At 41.0% G+C, this 24561-nt stretch overlaps 2 protein-coding genes across 3 annotated transcripts; one reads left to right on the forward strand and one right to left on the reverse strand.

Annotated features, from left to right (window-relative positions):
- Window positions 1–49: 49 nt before the first annotated feature.
- On the forward strand, window positions 50–2500 carry taf13 (TATA-box binding protein associated factor 13). The gene has a single exon (XM_029664425.2). It carries the CDS (start codon window positions 309–311, stop codon window positions 681–683), a length of 375 nt encoding a protein of 124 aa, XP_029520285.1. The 5' UTR covers window positions 50–308; the 3' UTR covers window positions 684–2500.
- A 5351-nt stretch (window positions 2501–7851) lies between these two features.
- tnnc2.2 (troponin C2, fast skeletal type, tandem duplicate 2) lies at window positions 7852–10894 on the reverse strand. Of its 2 annotated transcripts, none has more exons than XM_029664428.2 (6): window positions 10794–10894; window positions 9801–9852; window positions 9559–9702; window positions 9211–9325; window positions 8964–9100; window positions 7852–8338 (listed from the first exon to the last, which is right to left on the reverse strand). In XM_029664428.2, exons 1-6 carry the CDS (start codon window positions 10794–10796, stop codon window positions 8307–8309), a joined length of 483 nt encoding a protein of 160 aa, XP_029520288.1. In that variant the 5' UTR covers window positions 10797–10894; the 3' UTR covers window positions 7852–8306. The 2 variants fall into 2 exon arrangements, with proteins under 2 accessions (XP_029520288.1, XP_029520287.1); XM_029664427.2 differs by lacking the exon at window positions 10794–10894 and adding an exon at window positions 10602–10695.
- Window positions 10895–24561: the final 13667 nt, after the last annotated feature.

Here is a 24561-nt window from a genome sequence, read left to right on the forward strand (position 1 = left end):
CAGTATTTTTGTTTTTCCAAGCAAAACAACGCAGCCTGTTGCTGTAGCTACTTCCGGCAACTACAAGTGAAGAAGAAATTGACCATTTGGTTGAGGAGTTGTTGTCGTGACCCTCTTGTTTTTGTAATTGATAGAAAGTCAAAAAGCCGCCACAACGCAATAACCGGCCAGGGCTCCAATTGCATCTAACCTGCACGGTTTGCGAAATATCGTTGGACACACTGGGCTTTGTAACTAGCTAGATAATCCCATAGCCAGCTAGCGTTAGCTACAATTGCTAGCTCTAGTACACCTTTGGGTCTGTGAGGATGGCGGAGGAGGAAGACGAAGGTGGTTTTGACGAGGATTTGGATGACGGGGCGGGTGGAGCCGATGGAAACCACGGCAAAAGGAAAAGGCTGTTCTCTAAAGAACTTCGGTGTATGATGTATGGATTTGGAGATGACCAGAATCCCTACACCGAGTCGGTGGACATCCTGGAGGACCTTGTGATCGAGTTCGTCACGGAGATGACACACAAAGCCATGTCCATCGGACGCCAGGGCCGTGTCCAGGTGGAGGACATTGTTTTCCTTATCCGGAAAGATCCAAGGAAGTTTGCCCGAGTGAAAGACCTCTTGACGATGAACGAGGAGCTGAAGAGAGCCCGCAAGGCCTTTGATGAAGCGAACTATGGCTCTTAGAGCCTTTGATAGAGGGATTTGGCCTTCACTGCAAATATACGCCTTCTTTCCCTTTTTTAAACTTCTCTTTCACATTGTCCAAGCTGTTTATTCTGCTTTGATCATTGGACATGTTTTTTTTTAAGGATTTAAAGTTGTTGCAGATGTGAACATAGAGATAGTGTTCATTGACCACCAACTTGTGACTACAGATATGTTTGTGCTCATGTGAAATGCTTATGCCTTCTACAGACATCTTTCTATTTTTATTTAACTAGATAAGTCAGTTAATAACAAATTCGTATTTACAATGACGGACTAGGGGCAGAACGACAGAATTTTACCTTGTCAGCTTGGATTCGATCAAAATCAAATCAAATTTATTTATATAGCCCTTCGTACATCAGCTGATATCTCAAAGTGCTGTACAGAAACCCAGCCTAAAACCCCAAACAGCAAACAATGCAGGTGTAAAAGCACGGTGGCTAGGAAAAACTCCCTAGAAAGGCCAAAACCTAGGAAGAAACCTAGAGAGGAACCAGGCTATGTGGGGTGGCCAGTCCTCTTCTGGCTGTGCCGGGTAGAGATTATAACAGAACATGACCAAGATGTTCAAATGTTCATAAATGACCAGCATGGTCGAATAATAATAAGGCAGAACAGTTGAAACTGGAGCAGCAGCACAGTCAGGTGGACTGGGGACAGCAAGGAGTCATCATGTCAGGTAGTCCTGGGGCACGGTCCTAGGGCTCAGGTCCTCCGAGAGAGAGAGAAAGAAAGAGAGAATTAGAGAGAGCATATGTGGGGTGGCCAGTCCTCTTCTGGCTGTGCCGGGTGGAGATTATAACAGAACGTGGCCAAGATGTTCAAATGTTCATAAATGACCAGCATGGTTGAATAATAGTAAGGCAGAACAGTTGAAACTGGAGCAGCAGCATGGCCAGGTGGACTGGGGACAGCAAGGAGTCATCATGTCAGGTAGTCCTGGGACATGGTCCTAGGGCCCAGGCCAGTTGAAACTGGAGCAGCAGCATGGCCAGGTGGACTGGGGACAGCAAGGAGTCATCATGTCAGGTAGTCCTGGGGCATGGTCCTAGGGCTCAGGTCCTCCGAGAGAGAGAAAGAAAGAGAGAAGGAGAGAATTAGAGAACGCACACTTAGATTCACACAGGACACCGAATAGGACAGGAGAAGTACTCCAGATATAACAAACTGACCCTAGCCCCCCGACACATAAACTAATGCAGCATAAATACTGGAGGCTGAGACAAGCAACCTTTAGGTTACTGGCCCAATGCTCTATCCACAAGACTACCTGCCGCCCCATTAACATACACACATCTAATACTAGAAAGTAGTTGTATTTGTCGTATACTGTGCTATATCCACAGAAGGACATCACATTGCAGTATCAATCATTAGGTCCTGTTAGGAAATGACTCTTAGGTGAGAATTGTTGTCCTGTTTATCAGTAAGGATAGTGACACAATGGTGGAATGGACATTTATGAATAAAGTAACTCCCAATCCTTGACACTTTCATCCATCCTTTACTGTGAGATTTCAGGACATGGGCCCAGAGGGGAGTTCAAATTAGACTTTCTATATTAATCCATGGATGGGTTCTCTTTCCTGAAATGTTTCACTTTCGCTACACTTGCAATAACATCTACTAAACAAATATATGTGACCAATACAATTTGATTTGATTTCTACACCTTGAGACAATGGATATAGCTTCAAAACTTGAATAAAATGTTTTGTTTAATTTGTGCAAATGAACGCACAACTTCTGTAGATGGACCTTATTGTGCATGGAATAAAACCCTCTGAATTTTACTTTAATTATTTCCGCAGGACTAAGGGCTCAGACACATAGGGTTTGCTAGCCGAGAGTACTTAGCACATCTGAACCTAATTTGCGAACCGAGTGTGCACTGAATTTACATGTGAAATGTTGGCAGTCAGACATTACAGTGGGTGGTCCTTAAAACACAGCGCGCTGAACGATCGGCAGATGAACGCTGGATCTAAATGAGGTGTGATAGAACAATAAATCACCAGGTGTTGATGGAATTACATCAGAATTTTACAAATTATTTTCTGAACAAGTAGCTCCCTTCCTATTTGAAGTCTTTTTAGAGAGTATTAAAAACAATGTTCTCCCTCCTACAATGAGTCAGGGGTTAATAACACTGATACCTAAGCCTAAAAAAGAAGTGCTGCTCATTGATAACTGGCGTCCAATTTGTCTTCTTAATAATGACTATAAGATATTAGCCTCACTACTTGCAAAAATAATTAAAGAAGTTTTGGATGCAATCATTGATGAAACACAGTCTGGCTTCATGAGGAACAGACATATTTCTAACAATGTCAGACTAGTATTAGACGTACTTGACTACTCAGACCTAATAACTGAGGATAGCTTCATATTATTTTTAGATTTTTATAAAGCATTTGACACAGTAGAGCATCAGTTTCTCTTCCACTCCCTTCAGAGACTTGGCTTTGGGGATTTTTTCTTTAAGGCTATTAAGACTCTATGCAAATGGTAACAGCTCTATCAAATTGAAATATGGCACCTCACCTAGATTTGAGTTAAAGAGAGGAATTAGGCAAGTTTGTCCTATCTCTCCGTACCTGTTTTTATTAATCACCCAACTTCTTGCAAATTCTTTAAATAATAGTCCTGTACAAGGTATTTCCATAGCTGGTAAAGAAATTATTATAAGCCAGCTGACTGACGATACTACACTTTTTCTGAAAGACGCTAACCAAATTCCCATATCGATCAATGTGATACAATCCTTTTCCAAAGCGTCTGGTCTATATCTTAACATTAAGAAATGTGAACTCATGGCTGTCAAAGATTGTGTGACACCTTCATATTATGGTATTCCAGTAAAAGAAGAACTTACATATTTAGGCATAACCATTACAAAGGATCAGAAGTCTAGAGGCTTACTAAATTTTAACCCTCTTATTAAAAAAACCCAGAAGAAACTAAATCAATGGCTACAGAGGGACTTATCTTTAAAAGGTAGAGTCCTAATAACCAAGGCTGAAGGTATCTCTAGACTAACATATGGTGCTCTATCTTTATATCTTGACTGTAAAATAAGCAAGGAGATAGACCAGATGCTTTTCAACTTTCTTTGGAGAAACCGTACCCATTACATTAGGAAAACTGTTGTAATGAACACTTATGAGAATGGTGGACTGAATTTTCTGGATTTTACTACTTTAAATAATACTTTCAAGATCAATTGGATAAAGCAATTCCTAAGAAGACCCACTTCTATCTGGAATTTTATTCCTCATCATGTCTTCTCTACTTTTGGTGGCCTTAACTTCATGTTGTTTTGCAATTATAATATTGACAAAGTTCCAGTGAAACTTTCTGCTTTTCATCGGCAGGTTTTCTTGTCATGGTCCTTAATTTATAAACACAATTTTTCTCCACACAGATATTATATATGGAATAATCGGGATATATTGTATAAAAATACCTCTCTGTTTTTAGAATATTGGTTCAGAAATAATATCCTATTGGTGAGCCAACTGGTAAATGCAGAGGGTTTTTACTCAGTTATAAAGAATTCTTATCACTTTACAAGGTCCCTGTAACACCTAAAGATTTTGCAATTGTTTTAGATGCCATTCCCTCAGGTGTTGCTATGTTATTCAGGAACATGTCAAGACCTGACCCTCAGAACCTACCTTCTATTGACCCTGTTGACTCATCAGTAGGAAAGATTTGTTTCTCTTTTGGTCCATTCAACAACAGAGCGATACGATCTTTGTTTCAGCAGGATGTTGTATCTATACCTTATGTCATGCCTTATTGGAATGGATTTATTGATAATATCTGTTGGAAAAAGTTTGGATGTTGCCACAAACATACCTACTTGTTAACAAAATTAAGGAAGTTTCCTTTAAAATTATTCATAAATATTATCCTGCCAACCACTATATGAAGAAGTTTAAGGAAAACATCAACTCAAATTGTTCCTTTTGTAACGACCACCCAGAAACAGTTGTGCATCTTTTTTGGCATTGTATGCATGTAAGAAAACTGTGGCAAGACATCAGTAGGTTTATAATTGAACACATTTATGAAGATTTTACACTATTGTGGAGAGATGTACTGTTTGGATTCTTTACATACAATAGAAATAAGCGGAATCATTTTTATGTAATTAATTTCATTATTCTTTTGGCCAAATTTCATATACACAAATGTAAATTTACAAACAGAAAACCACATTTTCGTACCCTACAAAAAGAAATTGAACTGTATTTTAAGACGGTTAAATGCTCTACTAACAAAAAAGCTGTTAGAATTGTAAGTATATGCATGTCCCTTAAGGTCCTTGTGTAATTGTAATGTGATATTGTACCCCCTAGCTCGATTGTCCATTGTTTGTAATCTATGTATGCTTGTGTTCCCTCATGTGCTTTATGTATTGATTTGTTGTTAATAAAAATAAAAAATAATTTAAAAAATAAAATAATTAAAAAAATATAAAAAAATGAGGTGTGATGTGTGCGAGCCTTAAAGGTACATTTCAACATTTTCCAACGTCATATTCATCTCCAGCACCAACATCAACATATGGAAAAATGGTGCTTTTCAATGTTTTGTATAAAAAAATAGGAAAGTAAATATTCATACTCATTGACTTATTTCACGTACAGTTGAAGTCAGAAGTTTACATACATTTCAGGCAAAGATATTTAAACTCAGTTTCACAATTCCTGACATTTAATCCTAGTAAAAATTCCCCGTCTTAGGTCAGTTAGGATCACCACTTTATTTTAATAACGTGAAATGTCAGAATAATAGAGTGATTTGATTCAGCTTTTATTTATTTCATCACATTCCCAGTGGGTCAGAAGTTTACATACACTCAATTAGTATTTGGTAGCATTGCCTTTAAATTGTTTAACTTGGCTCAAACGTTTTGGGTAGCCTTCCACAAGCTTCCCACAATAAGTTGGGTGAATTTTGGCCCATTCTTCCTGACAGCTGGTGTAACTGAGTCATGTTTGATGGCCTCCTTGCTCGCACACACTTTTTCAGTTCAGCTCACATATTTCCTATAGGGTTGAGGTCAGGGCTTTGTGATGGCCACTCCAATACCTTGACATTGTTGTCCTTAAGCCATTTTGCTTCAACTTTGGAAGTATGCTTGGGGTCATTGTCCATTTGGAAGACCTATTTGCAACCAAGCTTTAACTTCGTGACTGATGTCTTGAGATGTTGCTTCAATATATCCACGTAATTTTCCATTCTCATGATGCCATCTATTTTGTGAAGTGCACCAATCCCTCCTGCAGCAAAGCACCCCCACAACATGATGCTGCCACCCCCGTGCTTCAGTTGGGATGGTGTTCTTCGGCTAACAAGCCGAACATAACGATGGTCATTATGGCCAAACAGTTCTATTTTTGTTTCATCAGACCAGAGGACCTTTCTACAAAAAGTAGGATCTTTGTCCCCATGTGCAGTTGCAAACCATAGTCTGGCTTTTTTATGGCGGGTTTTGGAGCAGTGGCTTCTTACTTGCTGAGCGGTGTTTCAGGTGATGTCGATATAGGACTCATTTTACTGTGGATATAGATGATTTTGTACCTGTTTCCTCCAGCATCTTCACAAGGTTCTTCTGTTGCTGTTCTAGGATTGATTTGCACTTTTCGCACCAAAGTACGTTCATCTCTAGGAGACAGAATGCGTCTCCTTCCTGAGCGGTATGACGGCTGCGTGGCCCCATGGTGTTTATACTTGCGTACTATTGTTTACCTATGGAACAGCATATATAGGTAAGTATCAACCAGACTTGTGGAGGTTTACAATTTTTTTCTGAGGTCTTGGCTGATTTCTTTTGATTTTCCCATGATGTCAAGCAATGAGGCACTGAGTTTGAAGGTCGGCCTTGAAATACATCCACAGGTACACCTCCAATTGTCTCAAATGATGTCAATTAGCCTATCAGAATCTTCTAAAGCCATGACATCATTTTCTGTAATTTTCCATACACCTAGTGTATGTAAACTTCTGACCCACTGGAATTGTGATACAGTGAATTATAAGTGAAATAATCTGTCTGTAAACAATTGTTGGAAAAATTACTTGTGTCATGCACAAAGCAGATGTCCTAACCGACTTGCCAAAACTATAGTTTGTTAACAAGACATTTGTGGAGGGGTTGAAAAATGAGTTTTAATAACTCCAACCTAAGTGTATGTAAACTTCTGACTTCAACTGTAGGTGTCCTTTGCGAGGCGTTGGTTGAATATGTGTTTGAAATGTACTACTAAACAGATAATTGTGTGTGTGAGGTACAGAAATGTAGTCATTCAAAAAATCATGTTAAACACTAATATTACACACAGAGTGAGTCCATGCAACTTATGTGACTTGTTAAGCACATTGTTCTCCTGAACTTATTTAGGCTTGCCATAACACAGGGTTTGAATACTTATTGACTCAAGCTTTTCGTTTTTAATTCATTTGTAAACATTTCTAAAAACATAATTCCACGTTGACATTATAGGGTACTGGGTGTAGGCAGTGACAAAAAAAATCGACATTTAATCCATTTTAAATTCAGGTTGCAACACAACAACACGTGGAAAAAGTCAAGGGATGTGAATACTTTCTGAAGGCAGTGTAAGTGTTTACAATGACATTATCGGTGTGCTTTTAACCAATTTTGAGTAGGCATTGCCTACTAATTGGCCGATGATGTCATTGGAAACTTACTGTATCTTTATCTTTACATTGAAACTGGTCATTTTCACGTGTCGTTGTTGGGATTGTGCTGGAAATGATGAATTTGACGTAGAGAAAATGTTGATGTTTGTCCTTTGTTCCTTAACCCACTGTATCAGTAATCTATTTTCATAGGGATTAATATGATTACCTGAAGTTCAGTTTGTATAATGATGAAGAATTTAAATTTGGCAGGAGGTTCCGGGTGGCATATCATTTCATAATATTCGTTTTTTTAATTTGTGTTTTGCCATAAGTAAATATGCCTGATCTAGCTTTACTGCTGTCTAATCTGTTATGCCTTATGGCTGTGTGGGTCAAAGAAGAATGGGGAAAAAAAAAATATATATATTTTTTTATTTTATTCAAGAAAATAGCGTACGGACCATAATTATGTCAGACCAACTACCAGTGAGCATGTGTTTATTCATTTATTATCTTAGTTTGTTATTACAGTGAAGTGGCAACAGTTGGCCTTGGTCTAAGCAGCTATCACAAGCTGCCCATCTAGACTACATCTAGACTGAACTCCCAGCTTGAGGGTGTTAAGGTGGTAAGTGATCCACTGACCCATTATGTGATGTTGCAGTGAATTTCACATCCTGGCTTTTCCCTCCAGATTTGGGGGAACAGCAGCAGCATGGTGTCAATGGGGCATCATAATCACACGCAAGAAGGGTTCAAAAGCCCTGGTTACCCCCACCAGGTGCCTGTCTGTTGAAGAGGTTTAGTTTAATCGAGGTGGACGAACATAGGCAATGGACCAGTAAGGGGCAAAGAGTGAGGGAGAATTGCAGTGGGTCAAAAGAGGATCAGGATAGGTCAGCAGGGGGTCAAAGGGAGGAGGAATGTCCTTGAGTCTCTCTTTTACTGCACATTTTCCATCATCTTGAGGAATTCTGAAAAAGAGTGACAAATCCATTGTGAAAATTATAATTTAAATCACGGTGATGTAATTCATGGTCAATAACAGGCCTAACATTCATTATCTAACACATTATCTAACTTCAAGCACCAGCTGTCAGAGCAGCTCACAGATCATTGCATCTGTACATAGCCCACCTGTAAATAGCCCGTCCAACTACCCTCATCCCCATACTGTATTTATTTATTTATTTTGCTCCTTTGCACCCCAGTATTTCTACTTGCACATTCATCTTCTGCACATCTATCACTCCAGTGTTTAATTGCTATATCGTAATTACCTCGCCACTATGGTCTATTTTATTGCCTTATGTTACCTCATTTGCACACACTGTATATATACTTTTTTTCTATTGTGTTATTGACTGTATGTTTTGTTTATTCCATGTGTAACTCTGTGTTGTTGTGTGTCGAACTGCTTTGCTTTATCTTGGCCAGGTCGCAGTTGTAAATGAGAACTTGTTCTCAACTAGCCTACCTGGTTAAATAAAGGTGACATAAAGTAAATAAATAACAATGAAAATGCTGGTCAATATGTTGGCTAATTGTCCAATCAGCATCACCATTATTATTATCAAAGGCATCGTGGCTTTGTCATACCATCAAAGTCCAGCATGCCATCAGCGTTCTTGTCTCCATCCCTCAGCAGCTCATCAATCTCCTCCTCTGAGATTTGCTCGCCTGTGCTGCGGATGATGATGGCGAACTCTTCTCTGTCGATGTAGCCGTCGGCATTCCTGCGTAAGCAACACACATTGGAGTTTAACAACCTGTCGACATATGAACGCTGACTGTAATTGTACACAAGGTAAACTGTAAAACGTAACCGCTAAAACAGGTGACATACTTGTCGAACACACGGAAACATTCCGCCAACTCTTCCTCAGACTTTCCGGCCTGGTCCTCCTTTAAGAGCCTCACCATCATGACCAAGAACTCCTCGAAGTCGATGGTGCCGCTGCCTAAGGTGAAGTTTCCGATCGATTATGCATCAAGCTCGAAAATAACAGGTAAGTACAACAATATGAAGAGGTATGTATATCATGCTTAGGTCACCTGAGCATAACATGGGCATAAGTTACCCAAAAGTAGCCTAATTACGCGCCAAACTTCACACGTGCAATTTAAACTATATAGCTTACATACATTAATGTAGGTTAATATATAGTATATTTTAGACTCAGCCGTTGCTCACCATCCTCATCGACCTCCTCAATGATTTCATCCAACTCCTCTCTTGTCGGGTTCTGGCCCAACATCCTCATGACCTGACCCAACTCCTTGGTACTGATATCGCCGCCACCGTCGGTGTCGAACATGTCGAAGGCAGCCTTGAATTCTGGAATGATGATACGTATCGGGACACTAATTATTGTATTCATTAGACCTGACAGTTATTAATTAACGGCAACATGGTTTTGCGATGGATCTACTCACCGTTAAGCATCTCCTCGCTCAAGAATGAGCGGGCCTCCTGTTGTGCATCAGTCTAGAGGAAAAACAGCGCCACATTTGTCAGGTCATAGTATTAGTGACAATTTCTCAAATGGTCAATTTTATCTATATTGTTTGGGTGAGGCAACAGTGATGTTATCAGATGAGTGTATTTTTGTCGTATTGACATTCACAAAGGTATCCCCACAAAAGGGTTAGCCTTAGCCTATAGGCCTACTGACAAATGTGCCATGCTATTTAAGGCTCAACACATTACCCCCTGTATATGGCCATACGGATATACATTCCCGAAGGAATTTGTCGCCTTAACACAATCCGCACCCGGACAGCCTTGCTCCCGGACCTTTTAGGTTGTGTGCCAGTCTGATACTCGGTATCTACGTACTCAATAAGCACCCATAAACCCATAGCCTATCTAGCCTGCGGAACATGCATCACTTCCCTAAAGTCATGCTCCAGAAATACTCCTATAAACACTCAATATTATTTGGTTAATTAAACAAGTTGGTGATTTGTATTCATCAAGATGAGATCCTGATAATCATGGTCTAAGGAAATGACTGCTCTTTTAATCGTTTTATACTTTACACTTTATGAAATAGTAAACATGACTGCAAGAGACAATACAGTGTCAAAATGATGGTCCAAAAAATGATTTCCAAATTAGGCTAATTAATCATCTAATTGCCCATCCAAATGTAACTTGTAAATGTAACCCTATACAAACTTGCTGTTTACTATGCTTTTATTCATGTGATTGTGTGTTCAAATGATTGGTCTTACCATGGTTGCGAATGAGCTTTCCCCCAAATACCCACAGAAATAAATCCCAAATGATTGGTCTTACCATGGTTGCGAATGAGCTTTCCCCCAAATACCCACAGAAATAAATCCCAAATGATTGGTCTTACCATGGTTGCGAATGAGCTTTCCCCCAAATACCCACAGAAATAAATCCCAAATGATTGGTCTTACCATGGTTGCGAATGAGCTTTCCCCCAAATACCCACAGAAATAAATCCCAAAGGAGTGGTCAATCCGTGTGCACCCCTACAGAAAGATTAAACCTCAAATGAGAGTTCAGACACACTTTAAACGGGTCACTTAAGACACACCCCCGGGTGATCACAGGACTACAGATTTAGAATCTTGAACATGCAGGGTTCTGAGGCCCCCAAAAGCCAATCGAAATCTGGAGTGGACAGTGATGCAAACATTTAATTTACGGAGTAAACGTAGCTATAAGGAAGGTTTCAGGTACATGTCACTATTGAAAGGCAACATTTGTCTTGTGATTTGTAAGGCAGCAGGTTTAAGGTACCTGCATGTTCTTTTATTTAATTTTACCTTCATTTAACTAGGCAAGTCAGTTAAGAACAAATTCTTATTTTCAATGACAGCCTAGGAACACTGGGTTAACTGCCTGTTCAGGGGCAGAACAACAGATTTGTACTTTGTCAGCTCGGGATTTGAACTTGCAAACCTTCTGGTTACGAGTCCAACACTCTAACCACTAGGCTACCCTGTAACAGTAGGTCTTGGGATTCCCTGTCAGACAATGTTTTTGCTCATCAACCTAAACAAATTCTGGTCTCTCTGGTCCCACTCTCAAAGTAACAACATTACGTCTTCTTTTACACATTTCCAGAAGGGAACAAAGCCAGCCCTTTTAAGTAATATCTGAAAATAGTCCATTCTGAAACGTCATTTCTAAAACAACGTGTAGTTGATCTTCAAGCATGCACTTGTGAGTTCAAGCAAATATGGGGATTGACAGTTTTCATACCCACTGTAAACTAAAGGTAGGCCTCTGTATTGCTGATAAAGAAGGTTGGGCCCAGAGTGGATTGTGGCTGTGGGATGGTGTTTCATTCTGGGTGTGAAACCCTAACCCTGTGGAAAAGTGCTTGCAGAGCTGGAAGCTGGCTGTGCCCTGAATAGCAGATGATGTTTGGTTGTACGGGGAGCCCGCCTTTAATCACAGTATCATATCCAATTAACAGGCCATCCACTCAAGACATGACTCTCCTTGTATGGTGGAAGTTTCCTGCGTTTCCTGTGGTTGGATAGGGAGGAGGAGGGGTGGGATATGGGAATATTATGATGAGCAGTTACTCGAGGTAGAAGGGGATGTCATGTTGTTAGTGGTGGGGGGGGGTTAAGGGCTATATACTCAGTGAGTGGAGGATATCTTCCACTAGAAGGATTTGGTTAGGTGCTACTAGCTACACATTTAAAAACTCTAGGTTTTTATTCCAGACGCCTTCAAGATAAGCTGTTGCATCTGGCAGCGTTGTCAGAGCCCTAGTGGAGGGCATCTTACTGTACTGATCTGGTATTTGCATCTTCGGGACCTCTTCATGGAGACAGAGCGGTGTCAGAGCATTCTTGTTGCTGTTGAGTGCTGAGAGCTCTTTTTTTGATTATCATGGGATGACATCCATCAAGTGATGAGAAGATCATTGCTATCGCATGTTGCATTAAATACGCAGTTAGAGGCCTTTGAAAGTTTTCTGTGCCTACTGTCTTTATTTTAGTCCTCCTTTCTTTTTTTGACTTTGCATGCTCCTTTACCTCATATTGTACACCTATTTCTCTTTCACAAAGTGGAATGTTTTATTTTATTTAATTTAACCAGGTAGGCCAGTTGAGAACAAGTTCTCATTTATAACTGCGACCTGGCCATGATAAAGCAAAACAACAACACAGAGTTACACATGGGATAAATAAACATACAGTCAATAACACACAAATCTGTATACAGTGTGTGCAAATGAAGTAGGGAGGTAAGGCAATAAATAGGCCATAGTGGCGAAATAATTACAATTTAGCAATTAACATTGGAGTGATAGATGTGCAGATGAGGATGTGCAAGTAGAAATACTGGTGTGCAAAAGAGCAGAAAAAAATATATGGGGATGTGGTAGGTAGTTGGTTGGATGGGCTATTTACAGATGGGCTGTGTACAGCTGCAGCGATCTGTAAGCTGTTCTGACAGCCGATGCTTGAAGTTAGTGATTTTTACAATTCTTTCCAGTCACTGGCAGCAGAGAACTGGAAGGAAAGGCGGCCAAAGAGGTGTTGGCTTTGGGGATGACCAGTGAAATATACCTGCTGGAGCGCGTGCTATCGGTGGGTGTTGCTATGGTGACCAGTGAGCTGAGATAAGGCGGAGCTTAAACCGAGCAAAGAATTATAGATGACCTGGAGCCAGTGGGTTTGGCGACGAATATGTATCGAGGACCAGCCAACAAGAGCAAACAAGTCGCAATGGTGGGTAGTATATGCGGCTTTGGTGACAAAATGGATGGTACTGTGATAGACTGCATGCAATTTGCTGAGTAGAGTGTTGGAGGCTATTTTGTAAATGACGTCGCCGAAGTCAAGGATCAGCAGGATAGTCAGTTTTACAAGGGTATGTTTGGCAGCATGAGTGAAGGAGGCTTTGTTGCGAAATAGGAAGCCGATTCTAGATGTAATTTTGGATTGGAGATGCTTAATATGAGTCTGGAAGTAGAGTTTACAGTCTAGCCAGACACCTAGGTATTTATTGTTGTCCACATATTCTAAGTCAGAACCGTCCAGAGGAGTGATGCTCGGCGGGCGGGCGGGTGCGGGCAGCGATCTGTTGAAGAGCATGCGTTTAGTTTTACTAGCGTTTAAGAGCAGTTGGAGGCTACGGAAGGAGTGTTGTTAGGCATTGAAGCTTGTTTGTAGGTTTATTAACACAGTGTCCAAAGAAGGGCCAGATGTATACAGAATGGTTTCGTCTGCGTATAGAGCAACATCATTGATATAGACAGAGAAAAGAGTCGGGCCGAGAATTGAACCCTATGGCACCCCCATAGAGACTGCCAGAGGCCCGGACAAAAGGCTCTCCGATTTAACACACTGAACTCTATCTGAGAAGTAGTTAGTGAACCAGCCGAGGCAGTCATTAGAGTAATGGTGGCACATTATGTTTGGCAAAGGGCCTGTTTAGGCACATTTTCAAGGTAAAACCAAAACTGAACATGACAGATAGTTTCTGAAGACAGACACACAGATCAACAGATAAATTGTAGACAATGATCCAGTCTACTCTAACAACATGACAAGGCGTTGGAAACATACATTAAAGATGAAAGTAGGTTTATTTTGAAAGCACTCTGCAAAGGGTTGTCACGCAAGAAGGGCGAGGGGAGAGACACAGTGGGAGGGGTGTAGCATTTCTTGAGGGAGCAGGTGTAAGGGGGCAGCTGGGTGGGAAGTGTTCGGTGGCAGGGAGGGGAAGAGCCTTCGTCTTATAAGGGTTGGGCAGATATGTATAGCCACAGAGTCAACATGACTGAAAAGGTCAGTGTCTAGGATAGGGTGAAGAACCTCCATGTATTGTCTTTTATCAAACGCTCTTTTCACTCTCCTGTAGTGTTTTTGGGTACTCTTTGCTGTTTGTAATTGACAAGACTCAAGAGGGTGTGTATTTCATTTTTTATTTAGAAACATAGTTGTTGATTTCTTCAAGCAGAAGTGGCAAATGGAAAGGGTCACAAAGGAATGTTGGTCTTGTTCATTTTCAGCAATTCTGGAACACAGAAAAAATTGTTCATTTGATCCTCTCCCACTTAAGCCAATCCCTTATCCCTTTCCCAGCAATAGCAAAGCACCCACTGTATAATACATTTTTTTTATTTAACTTTTATTTAACTAGGCAAGTCAGTTAAGAACATATTCTTATTTACAATGTCAGCATACCCAGCCCATACGACACTGGGCCAATTGTGCACCATCCTATGGGACTCCCCATCACAGCTGGCTGTAATACAGTCTGGATTTGAACCGGGGACTGTAATTATACCTCTTGCACTGACCTGCAGTGCCTTCGACCACTGCACCACTTGGGAACCACAACCCAATGATATATAGTAACTCCCCCATAACCCTGTATGTGTCCAGTCACCAGAGGATGAATGTCTAATAAGCATTTTCATGTTTATGATTGGATATGTTATGTCTCGATGTGGTACTTATGTGATCCCAGACCTCAACACTGTATTCTCTTTTGAATATTAGTAGTAGAGAAACCCAGAACAGTGGGAGTTGAGTTTAGTCATGACTTGTGTTCATTAATAATAATTAATACAAATAAACTTGCCTACACACATTACCATAGTGCACCTGCTTGTTTGTGCCTGCTTGTTTGTGCTATAACATGATTAAATCTTCAACATAATATGTCAACAATAGTCTGTGTGTGTGTGTGTGTGTGTGTGTGTCAGTATGTGTTTCCAGGCAAATGATTTACCCACAGACTGCGTGCCCAAATTTGCCCGTTAATTCAAAACCAATCACTAGTCAAAGTTTATGTTATTACTGACCATTAGTCATCTACCAGTTTCTGTTTCATAAGCACATACATTCATGTGAATGTTATTTCCATTGGAGGAAATTGAGCCTGTGTATGAGTACGTGTGTGTCTTACCATCCAAATCAATCCTGTTGTCTTTGTTAAGGTCGGCATTTTTCATTAGCTCGGTACATTCCTCGTCATTGACTGGCTTTCTAGTGGTGGCTTTCTAGTGGTAATTTAGATAAATTACAAAAATGTAACACACAGCTGTTGTATTTTTCCTGAACTAAAAGGGAAATTAAGCTAATTGTCATTAAAGGTTCAAAATGAGGCAGGTCGTTTGACAGGCCATCCACTAGATACCTTTTGGTATTCCTAGTTATTGAACCAGGGTGAGAAACTTAAGGTTACTTTCGTAACCCCAGTTCTTTGAGAATATGAATGAGATGTACAGTGCCTTCAGAAAGTATTCAGACCACTTGACTTTTTCCACATTTTGTTGTGTTCCAGCCTGCATTTAAAATGGATTACATTTAGACTTTGTGCCACTGATCTACACTAAAAACCTCATAATGTCAACTTGGAATAATGGCTTGATAAGTATTCACCCCCTTTGTTATGGCAAGCCTAAATCACTTCAGAACAAAACATTATCTTAAAGCTGCAATATTTCACTTTTTGGCTGACCAACCAAATTCACATAGAAATGTGAAACATGTTCTATGTGCTCTATTTCTATGCTTCCCCATTCTTAATTTTTGTTTTTGCGTCTTTTACTTTCGTTTTTGTACACCAGCTGAAAATACAATATTTTTGGTGATTGAAAATATATTCCACAGTGGTTTAGATGGTAAAAAGATTCTCTACACATGACTTATTTTGTCACATAAACTGAAATCATTCTAATTTAAGCAACCAGGAAATGGTGGAGTGATTTCTTCATGTTGCACCTTTAACAAGTCATCTAATAAGTTGCAAGGACTAACTGCTTAACATGATTTTTGAATTACTACCCCATCTTTGTACCCCACACATACAATTCATTATCTGGCGAGCAGTGAATTTCAAGCACAGATTCAATAACAAAGACTAGAGAGGTTTTCCAATGTTTCGCAAAGAAGGGCACCAACTGAATATTCCTTTGAGCATGGATAAGTTATTAATTACACTTTAGATGGTGTATCAATACACCCAGTCACTACGAAGATACAGGTGTCCTTCCTACTCAGGTGACTGATTGGAAGGAAATGGCTAAGGGATGGTGGCTTTAAAACACTTACAGAATTTACAAGCCAATGGTGACTTTAAAACACTGACAGAATTTAATGGCTGTGGTTCAGCATTGTAGTTACTCCACAATAATAACCTAAATGAAAGAGTGAAAAGAAGGAGTCTTGTACAGAATAAAAATATTCCAAAACATGCATCCTGTTTGCAATAAGGCACAAATGTGTCAAAGAAATGAAGTTTTTGTCCTGAATATAAAGCATTATGTTTGGGGCAAATCCAACGAAGCACATCGCTGAGTACAACTCTTCATATTTTGGCTGCATCATGTTATGGCTATGCTTTTCAACGGCAAGGACTAGGGAGTTTGTTTAGGATAAAAAGGAAAGGAATAGAGCAAAGTCCAAAAGAAAAAACAGGTTCAGTCTGCTTTCCAAATCAAATTTAATTTGTCACATACACGTGTTTAGCAGATGTTATTGCGAGTGTAGCGAAATGCTTGTGCTTCTAGTTAAGACAGTGCAGCAATATCTAACAAGTAATATCTAACAATTTCACAACAAATACCTAAAACACACAAATCTAACTAAAGAATATATAAATGGATGAGCATGTATAGAATACAGTATATACATATGAGATGATTGTCAAGCCCTGGCCTTAGTTATCTTTGTTTTCTTTATTATTTTGGTTAGGTCAGGATGTGACATGGGGGATTTATGTGTTTTGTCTGTTTTCTAGTCTAGGTGTTTATGTAAGTGTATGGTTGCCTAGATTGGTTCTCAATTAGAGGCAGGTGTTTATCGTTGTCTCTGATTGGGAACCATATTTAGGCAGCCATGTTCTTTGGGTATTTTGTGGGTGATTGTTTCTGTGTCTGTGTTTGTTCACCACACGGTACTGTTTTTGGTTTCGGTTATTCACGTTACGTTTATTGTTGTTGTATTTTAGTGTTCAGTTTGTCTTTAAAATTAAACATCATGAACACTTACCACGCCGCATCTTGGTCCGATCCATACTACACTTCAGACGAAGAGGAGGAAATCTGTTGTGACAATGATGAGTAATGCAAGATATGTAAACATTATTAAAGTGACTAGTGTTCCATTTATTAAAGTGGCCAGTGATTTAAAGTCTATGTATATAGGGCAGTGATGTCTATCTTGGTCCCAGTTTTGATGCACATGTACTAACCTCACCTTCTGGATGATAGCGGGGTGAACAGGCAGTGGCTCGGGTGGTTGTTGTCCTTGATTATTTTTGTTGGCCTTCCTGTGACATCGGGTGCTGTAGGTGACCTGGAGGGCAGGTACTTTGCCCCCGGTGATGCGTTGTGTAGACCGCACCACCCTCTGGAGAGCCCTGCAGTTGTGGGCGGTGTAGTTGCCTACCAGGCGGTGATACAGCTCGACAGGATGCTCTCAATTGTGCATCTGTAAAAGTTTTTGAGGGTTTTAGGTGACAAGCCAAATTTGACATTATGGTGTATTTTGTGTAGATCGTTGGCAAAAAATGACAATTAAATCTGTTTTAATCCCACTTTGTAACACAACAAAATGTGGAAAACATAAGGGGTATGATGTTTTTATCTCTCCCAGATCTGGTTCACCACTTCAATCTGAGTCTCCAATCCGCTCCTTCATTCAGTACTCCTGGGACATGAGCCACGCGTAGTGAGAGTAGGTGTACTCTGCTTCACACTGGCGGTCGATGTATGCCACCACGGTCGTATTGTTTGTCCGGACCAGGATGTGACAATTCGAAGGCAGGGTAGAACGTTTTTCAAGGAAATAAACACTATCCATTTACTGCTCTTCCTTCGTAAACTGCGCCCCACCCTGTGAGTGGTGTCTGCCGTCACCACCTTGATACTACCCCTAGGGGCGTGCCAGAAACAAATATCGAGGGACTCTTCCAGTGACAGAGAACCAAGGGACATTATGAGGTTACCATTATCTTTTGATTGAGGTGACATCATGTACACAGACATTGGTCAGATACCCAACGCTGGAAGTCTCCCATTCTCAGTAGTCCCAGTGGTGGAGATGGTGGATGCCACAACCCCAGCACTCAAGAGACGCGTTCTAAGCGTGACCGAGTGTCCCATGTGGAACAGGGAGAGGCACTGTCAGGAAAGATGTGATGCGGTGGTCCGATAGTGTAGCCCGATAAGAGAGAGAACCCAGATTGACACCTAGGTATTCTATTCTCTGTGTGGGCAGTAAACAGCTTTCTTTCTGGTTGATCTTGAACCCTTAACTCTGTGTGGTGGGTTACAAGGGAAGCCGGGTCTCCTGATTCTCAAATGTTCCATTTTTAGCACCTTATTTTCATTTAGCATTTCAGTCTAGAACCAATTATCCATAAACAGGACGCACAGCATTGAAAAGGTCCATGATAGATAATCAAAATCAAACAACGTTTTTAATGTCTTTACATGTGATTTATAAAAATATAGATTATTTCCAGGAAGTCATGAAGGAAGATGGGTCTATTTCTTTTTGTCTTTGCTCCTTGAACCATTGGTTCAACAGGAACAATATGACAGAGATTTAAAACACCTCCAGGGGGAGTTGATAGTCAATCACAGCCATGTCCCACCACTCTGCCCCAATACTGATTCAACAACTCCTTGTACTGACCCCCTCTGGCCGCTATGGTAAAGATCCTCCCAAAGTCATGACTAGTTACCCCGTGACACGGATATAAATATGCAGGCATTCCACCTATCAATTACTCACTTTGTCACTTTCAATCACTTTGTCACCACTGTCTCAGTAACATTTGGTGACCATGGTGGCTTTGAAAAACCTAACCAACATCGAACACAATGACAACGTGAATTGAAATGCGTACAGTACATATAATACTGCATGATGTTTGGTATATGGTAAATGCAACCTATTATCACTCTCATAAAAGCCAATCCAAAAAAGGTAATTGAAAAAAGACAAGTGTTTGTGTGTGGGCCACAACAACATAATATGAGCCTTAAACATCAAAATCCAAACCAGGTATCCATTAGTCCAGCTTCAGTCGACAATTCCACTCCATTTCCCACAATGAAAAAAATATCAGAAAATAATTTTAAAATTCGATCACATCTGTGGAAAATCAGAATGAGCGAAACAATCCTAAGACATCTGCTCATTAAAATATAATGATCTTTTTTCCCTCTTTGTTTCACCCTCTACGGACTCTCCCTACAGTATGTTGGCTGGCTCCGCTGCAACAGACAACAGACAGGTTAATGGAACTGCAGGGAAGAGTGGCTTTCTGATACATGGTTGATACACAGCTTTATGAGTACGCAATAAGTACCCGCGCATCTAGCTACTCTTTGTCTGAATATGATCCAGATTGGGCATGAAGCACTTGCTGCTTACTTCAATCCCTCACAACCTCCACCTCAGTCATACCGCCTACCCCTTTCCTCCTTAAGTTCCCTCCTATCCCCCATGTTTAACTAAAGGACAAGAGTAGCAGTCTCAATGACATTTTATTATGGCAAGGGTTCAACTGAGGATCTTAACAGTAGATCTAACACGCACGCACACACACACACACACACACATTAGGATAGTGTTCTCTGTGGAATGGGCTGGGCATGAGGCGGGAGGGATTTGTACCGTCTCCCTCACATGCATGTGGGCTACCAGCTCTGTCTGTTAACCAAGTGATCAAAGTCAACAACCACCCCTCCCCACACACGCACACACCGTGCTAAATGTACAGTCCTATATTCAGTCATAAGCTAAGGTACTCATACAAAATACATTACTAAAGTTTCCACAAACAAATCCACTTGCACATTGAGATGCCTTAAAGCACATCGACACATACTTAGATGAAATTCATTTGTTATTTAGTCATTTGCACAGGTGTACAGTGAAACACTTAAGCTCCGATCTCCAAACAGTGCAGGTGTGAATGAAACAATAATACAAAATTATAATATATACATATTTACAACTGTGACAATGATAAATGTAATGACTAGTGGTGGCTTTTCCGCAGCCTGATGGTCTGGGGGTAGAAGCTATTGACCAGTCTGTTCATTTGAGCCATGCTCCTGTACTACCCGCGTCTGAGCGAGGTAAACAGGCCGTGACTCGGGTGGCAGAGGTCTTCTTGGCCTTCCTGTGACACCAGGTGTTGTAGGTGTCCTGGAGGCAGTGGCAACCTGTCATTCAGGGCAGGTGGGGCAGAGCCCACCTGTTTTGAGACCACATTTTTAGCAGAATTTATTTATTTATTTATTTTAATTCTTGGGGCTGTCAATTAAGCATGATTTGTGCTGCGCTCAAAACAACTGTTAACTCTGACTTGAGAACTTGACTTCAGTGAGTTGAAGACAACTGGGAAGTTGGGAATAAACAAGCTCTGGTTGGGAAAATACATTTTGAACGGTAATCCAACTCGGAATTGTAAATCCGGCCTCTTTCTAGAGCCATGACCTGAAGATCAATGATGTCATCATGATGCGAGTTCCCAGTTGTTTTGAAAGCACCATAACACCAGATAATGACAGACTTTGTTGACAAAATGCTGTGCCACCTTTCTGTTCAAGTGAGCATAGCACACCACGGTGAGTCCAAAAATTTCTTGTATGCTGCTGCAAAAAGTATGTAAAATGCCAGGGAGAAATGTATACTGTAGCTAAGAAAGTAATACTAATTGTATGTTGTATAGTAAGATGTTAATAGCCCATGTGCCTCACCCTAATAATTTGGTCTATTTATTCCTCTTAATTTTGCCTACTGTTCTAACTTGGTGGTACACATGTAGCCTATAACCTGTTTTTGAGAAATGTAATCATCGAATATTGTAAGATCTTTCATTGTCTGCTTATATGCATCCTTTATTTATCCTACGGTTCTGACTTGGTGTACAAGGAGAAAACTGTAATGGCCCATGTTCTGAATTCTGTAGCTTTACATTTCAAAAGCGCTGAACATAGAGTTATATTGACTACGTCCGTCCAAGCTCGCTCATTAATATCTTAATCGAAATTCCAGGTTGCCTCTTATCCACTTGTCGTCTCCTTATGCCAATTTTGTACATCTCAATTGACATTAGAAACCACATTTGTTTAAGCAAGTCAGCCATACCAGCTATGTTTTTTTAAATGCAGTAAATGAGCCTGAATGAACTGTTTCGCTGCCAGACAAGGCTCCGCTGATACCCAGGTGTAGCAGTGGTAAGATGTTTGGACTGCTGTTTGGACAGCTTTATGTAGGCCCTAACAGTTTGTGGGCACTGTTTGTCACCATTATAGTGCAATTCATGTATTAGTGTTGTGTTGTGTAGTGGCTTTGCTGGCATGCATCCCACTTTATTTTATTTTTTTGCCCCACCAAGATTTACATGCTAAAATATTTATTACAAATAACTCACATGGACTCCAGTGCACAAAGATACAAACACACACATACTAACAGGCATCTATCACTGTATCTTTAGATGATTACAGTAAACAGAGCATACTGTCAAAGAGAAACACTAATTCACAGTGTGAAGTGAAAAACAAATCAGATCCACCTATCAAGTCGATATGTCATTGATTACATGTAACTTAGGCTGCCTTTACTCAGGTAGCCCAATTCTGATAAAAAAAAAAAATAAACGTTTTAAAATTCAGATCAGCTCTTTTGCCAATAACTGGACAGCAGATCAGAATTGGGCTGCCTGTGTGAACACAGCCGTACAGTGACAAAGACCAGGATTTAGGAACCACTACCAAATGATCATTCATTCAAAAACAAATCAGGTTTTATGTAGTTATTAAGTTTATGATCAGATAAATAGATAACTAAAGGAAAACCTTTTGATGGTGAGGATATGATACTACTCATCCTACACTGAAACATTCTGCAGTGCAAATGAAAGCGCAACACAGAGAGAGCACAAACTGCAACAATCAAATTCCAGACCAAATCTAATAATTTAAAATAAGGACTTTAGCCCAAACTTAAATCTGAGAGCGTCACACCCTGATCTGTTTCCCCTGTCTTTGTGCTTGTCTCCACCCCCCTCCAGGTGTTGCCCATCTTCCCCATTATCCCCAGTGTATTTATACCTGTGTGCTCTGTTTGTCTGTTGCCAGTTCATTTTGTCCGTCAAGCCTACCAGCTGTTTTCCCTTTGCTCCTGTCTTTTTCTACAGTTCCTGTTTTCTAGTTTTCCCGGCTTTGACTATTCTGCCTGCCCTGACCCTGCCTGCCGTTCTGTACCTTGTCACACCGCCCTGGATTATTAACCTCTGCCTACCCTGACCCTGCCTGCCGTTCTGTACCTTGTCACACCTCCCTGGATTATTAACCTCTGCCTACCCTGACCCTGCCTGCCGTTCTGTACCTTGTCACACCGCCCTGGATTATTAACCTCTGCCTACCCTGACCCTGCCTGCCGTTTTGTACCTTGTCACACCGCCCTGGATTATTAACCTCTGCCTACCCTGACCCTGCCTGCCGTTCTGTACCTTGTCACACCGCCCTGGATTATTAACCTCTGCCTACCCTGACCCTGCCTGCCGTTCTGTACCTTGTCACACCGCCCTGGATTATTAACCTCTGCCTACCCTGACCCTGCCTGCCGTTCTGTACCTTGTCACACCGCCCTGGATTATTAACCTCTGCCTACCCTGACCCTGCCTGCCGTTCTGTACCTTGTCACACCGCCCTGGATTATTAACCTCTGCCTACCCTGAGACTGCCTGCCGTTCTGTACCTTTTGACTCTGATCTGGATTATTAACCTCTGCCTACCCTGACCCTGCCTGCCGTTCTGTACCTTGTCACACCGCCCTGGATTATTAACCTCTGCCTACCCTGAGACTGCCTGCCGTTCTGTACCTTTTGACTCTGATCTGGATTACTGACCTCTGCCTACCCTGACCCTGCCTGCCGTTCTGTACCTTGTCACACCGCCCTGGATTATTAACCTCTGCCTACCCTGACCCTGCCTGCCATTCTGTACCTTGTCACACCGCCCTGGATTATTAACCTCTGCCTACCCTGAGACTGCCTGCCGTTCTGTACCTTTTGACTCTGATCTGGATTACAGACCTCTGCCTACCCTGAGCCTGCCTGCCGTTCTGTACCTTTTGACTCTGATCTGGATTACAGACCTCTGCCTACCCTGAGCCTGCCTGCCGTTCTGTACCTTTTGACTCTGATCTGGATTACAGACCTCTGCCTACCCTGAGACTGCATGCCGTTCTGTACCTTTTGACTCTGATCTGGATTACTGACCTCTGCCTACCCTGAGACTGCCTGCTGTTCTGTACCTTTTGACTCTGATCTGGATTACTGACCTCTGCCAGCCCCTGACCTGTCGTTATGCCTGCCCCTGTTCTAGTAATAAACACTGTCTGCATCTGGGTCTTCCCTAAAACGTGATCGAGTCCTATTTACAGTCAGATCCATAGGTATTGGCAGCCTTGATAAATATGAGCATATTACATAAAATATAAAATAAATAATACAAATACTGAGCTATATTAATTGCACATTTTTTAGGGGGAAATTATATTAGTTTATACTAATAATATTGGTCAGAGCAAGAGATTTTGTTTAACAAGTAGAATTATTGGCACCCCTGTTTTCTATACTCTAGCACCCTTCCCTTGCGAGGATAACGGCCCTGAGCCTTTTTCTAAAATGTTTAATGAGATTAGAAAACACTTTGGGAGGGAGGGATCTTAGACCATTCCTCCATGCAGAATATTTCCAGATCCTTGACATCATTCGTCTGCGCTTTTTCCCTCTTCCATTCAAACCACAGGTTTTCAATGGAGTTCAAGTCCGGGACTGATATGGCCATTGTAAAATGTTGATTTTGTGGTCAATTAACCATTTATTTGTTGATTTTGATTAGTACTTGGGGTTATTTGCCTTGCTGGAAGAACCAAGGGTGGCCAAGTGTCAGCCTCCTAGCAGAGGCAACCAGGTTTTTGGCAAAAATGACCTGGTACTTGGTAAAGTTCATGAAGCCATTGAGGGCAAGGGCCCCAGGACCAGTGGACCAAGTCAAATATCCCCATAACATCAAAGCTCCACCACCATATTATACTGTAGGTATGAGATACTTTTCTGTATATGTTTCTGTTTTTCAATGCCAAACCCACCACTAGTGTGCTTGGCCAAAGAGCAACATTTTTCATGTAATCTGACCATATCACCAGTTCC

This window comes from Oncorhynchus nerka, linkage group LG7 (assembly GCF_034236695.1).
Source record: "Oncorhynchus nerka isolate Pitt River linkage group LG7, Oner_Uvic_2.0, whole genome shotgun sequence".
NCBI lineage: Eukaryota > Metazoa > Chordata > Actinopteri > Salmoniformes > Salmonidae > Oncorhynchus > Oncorhynchus nerka.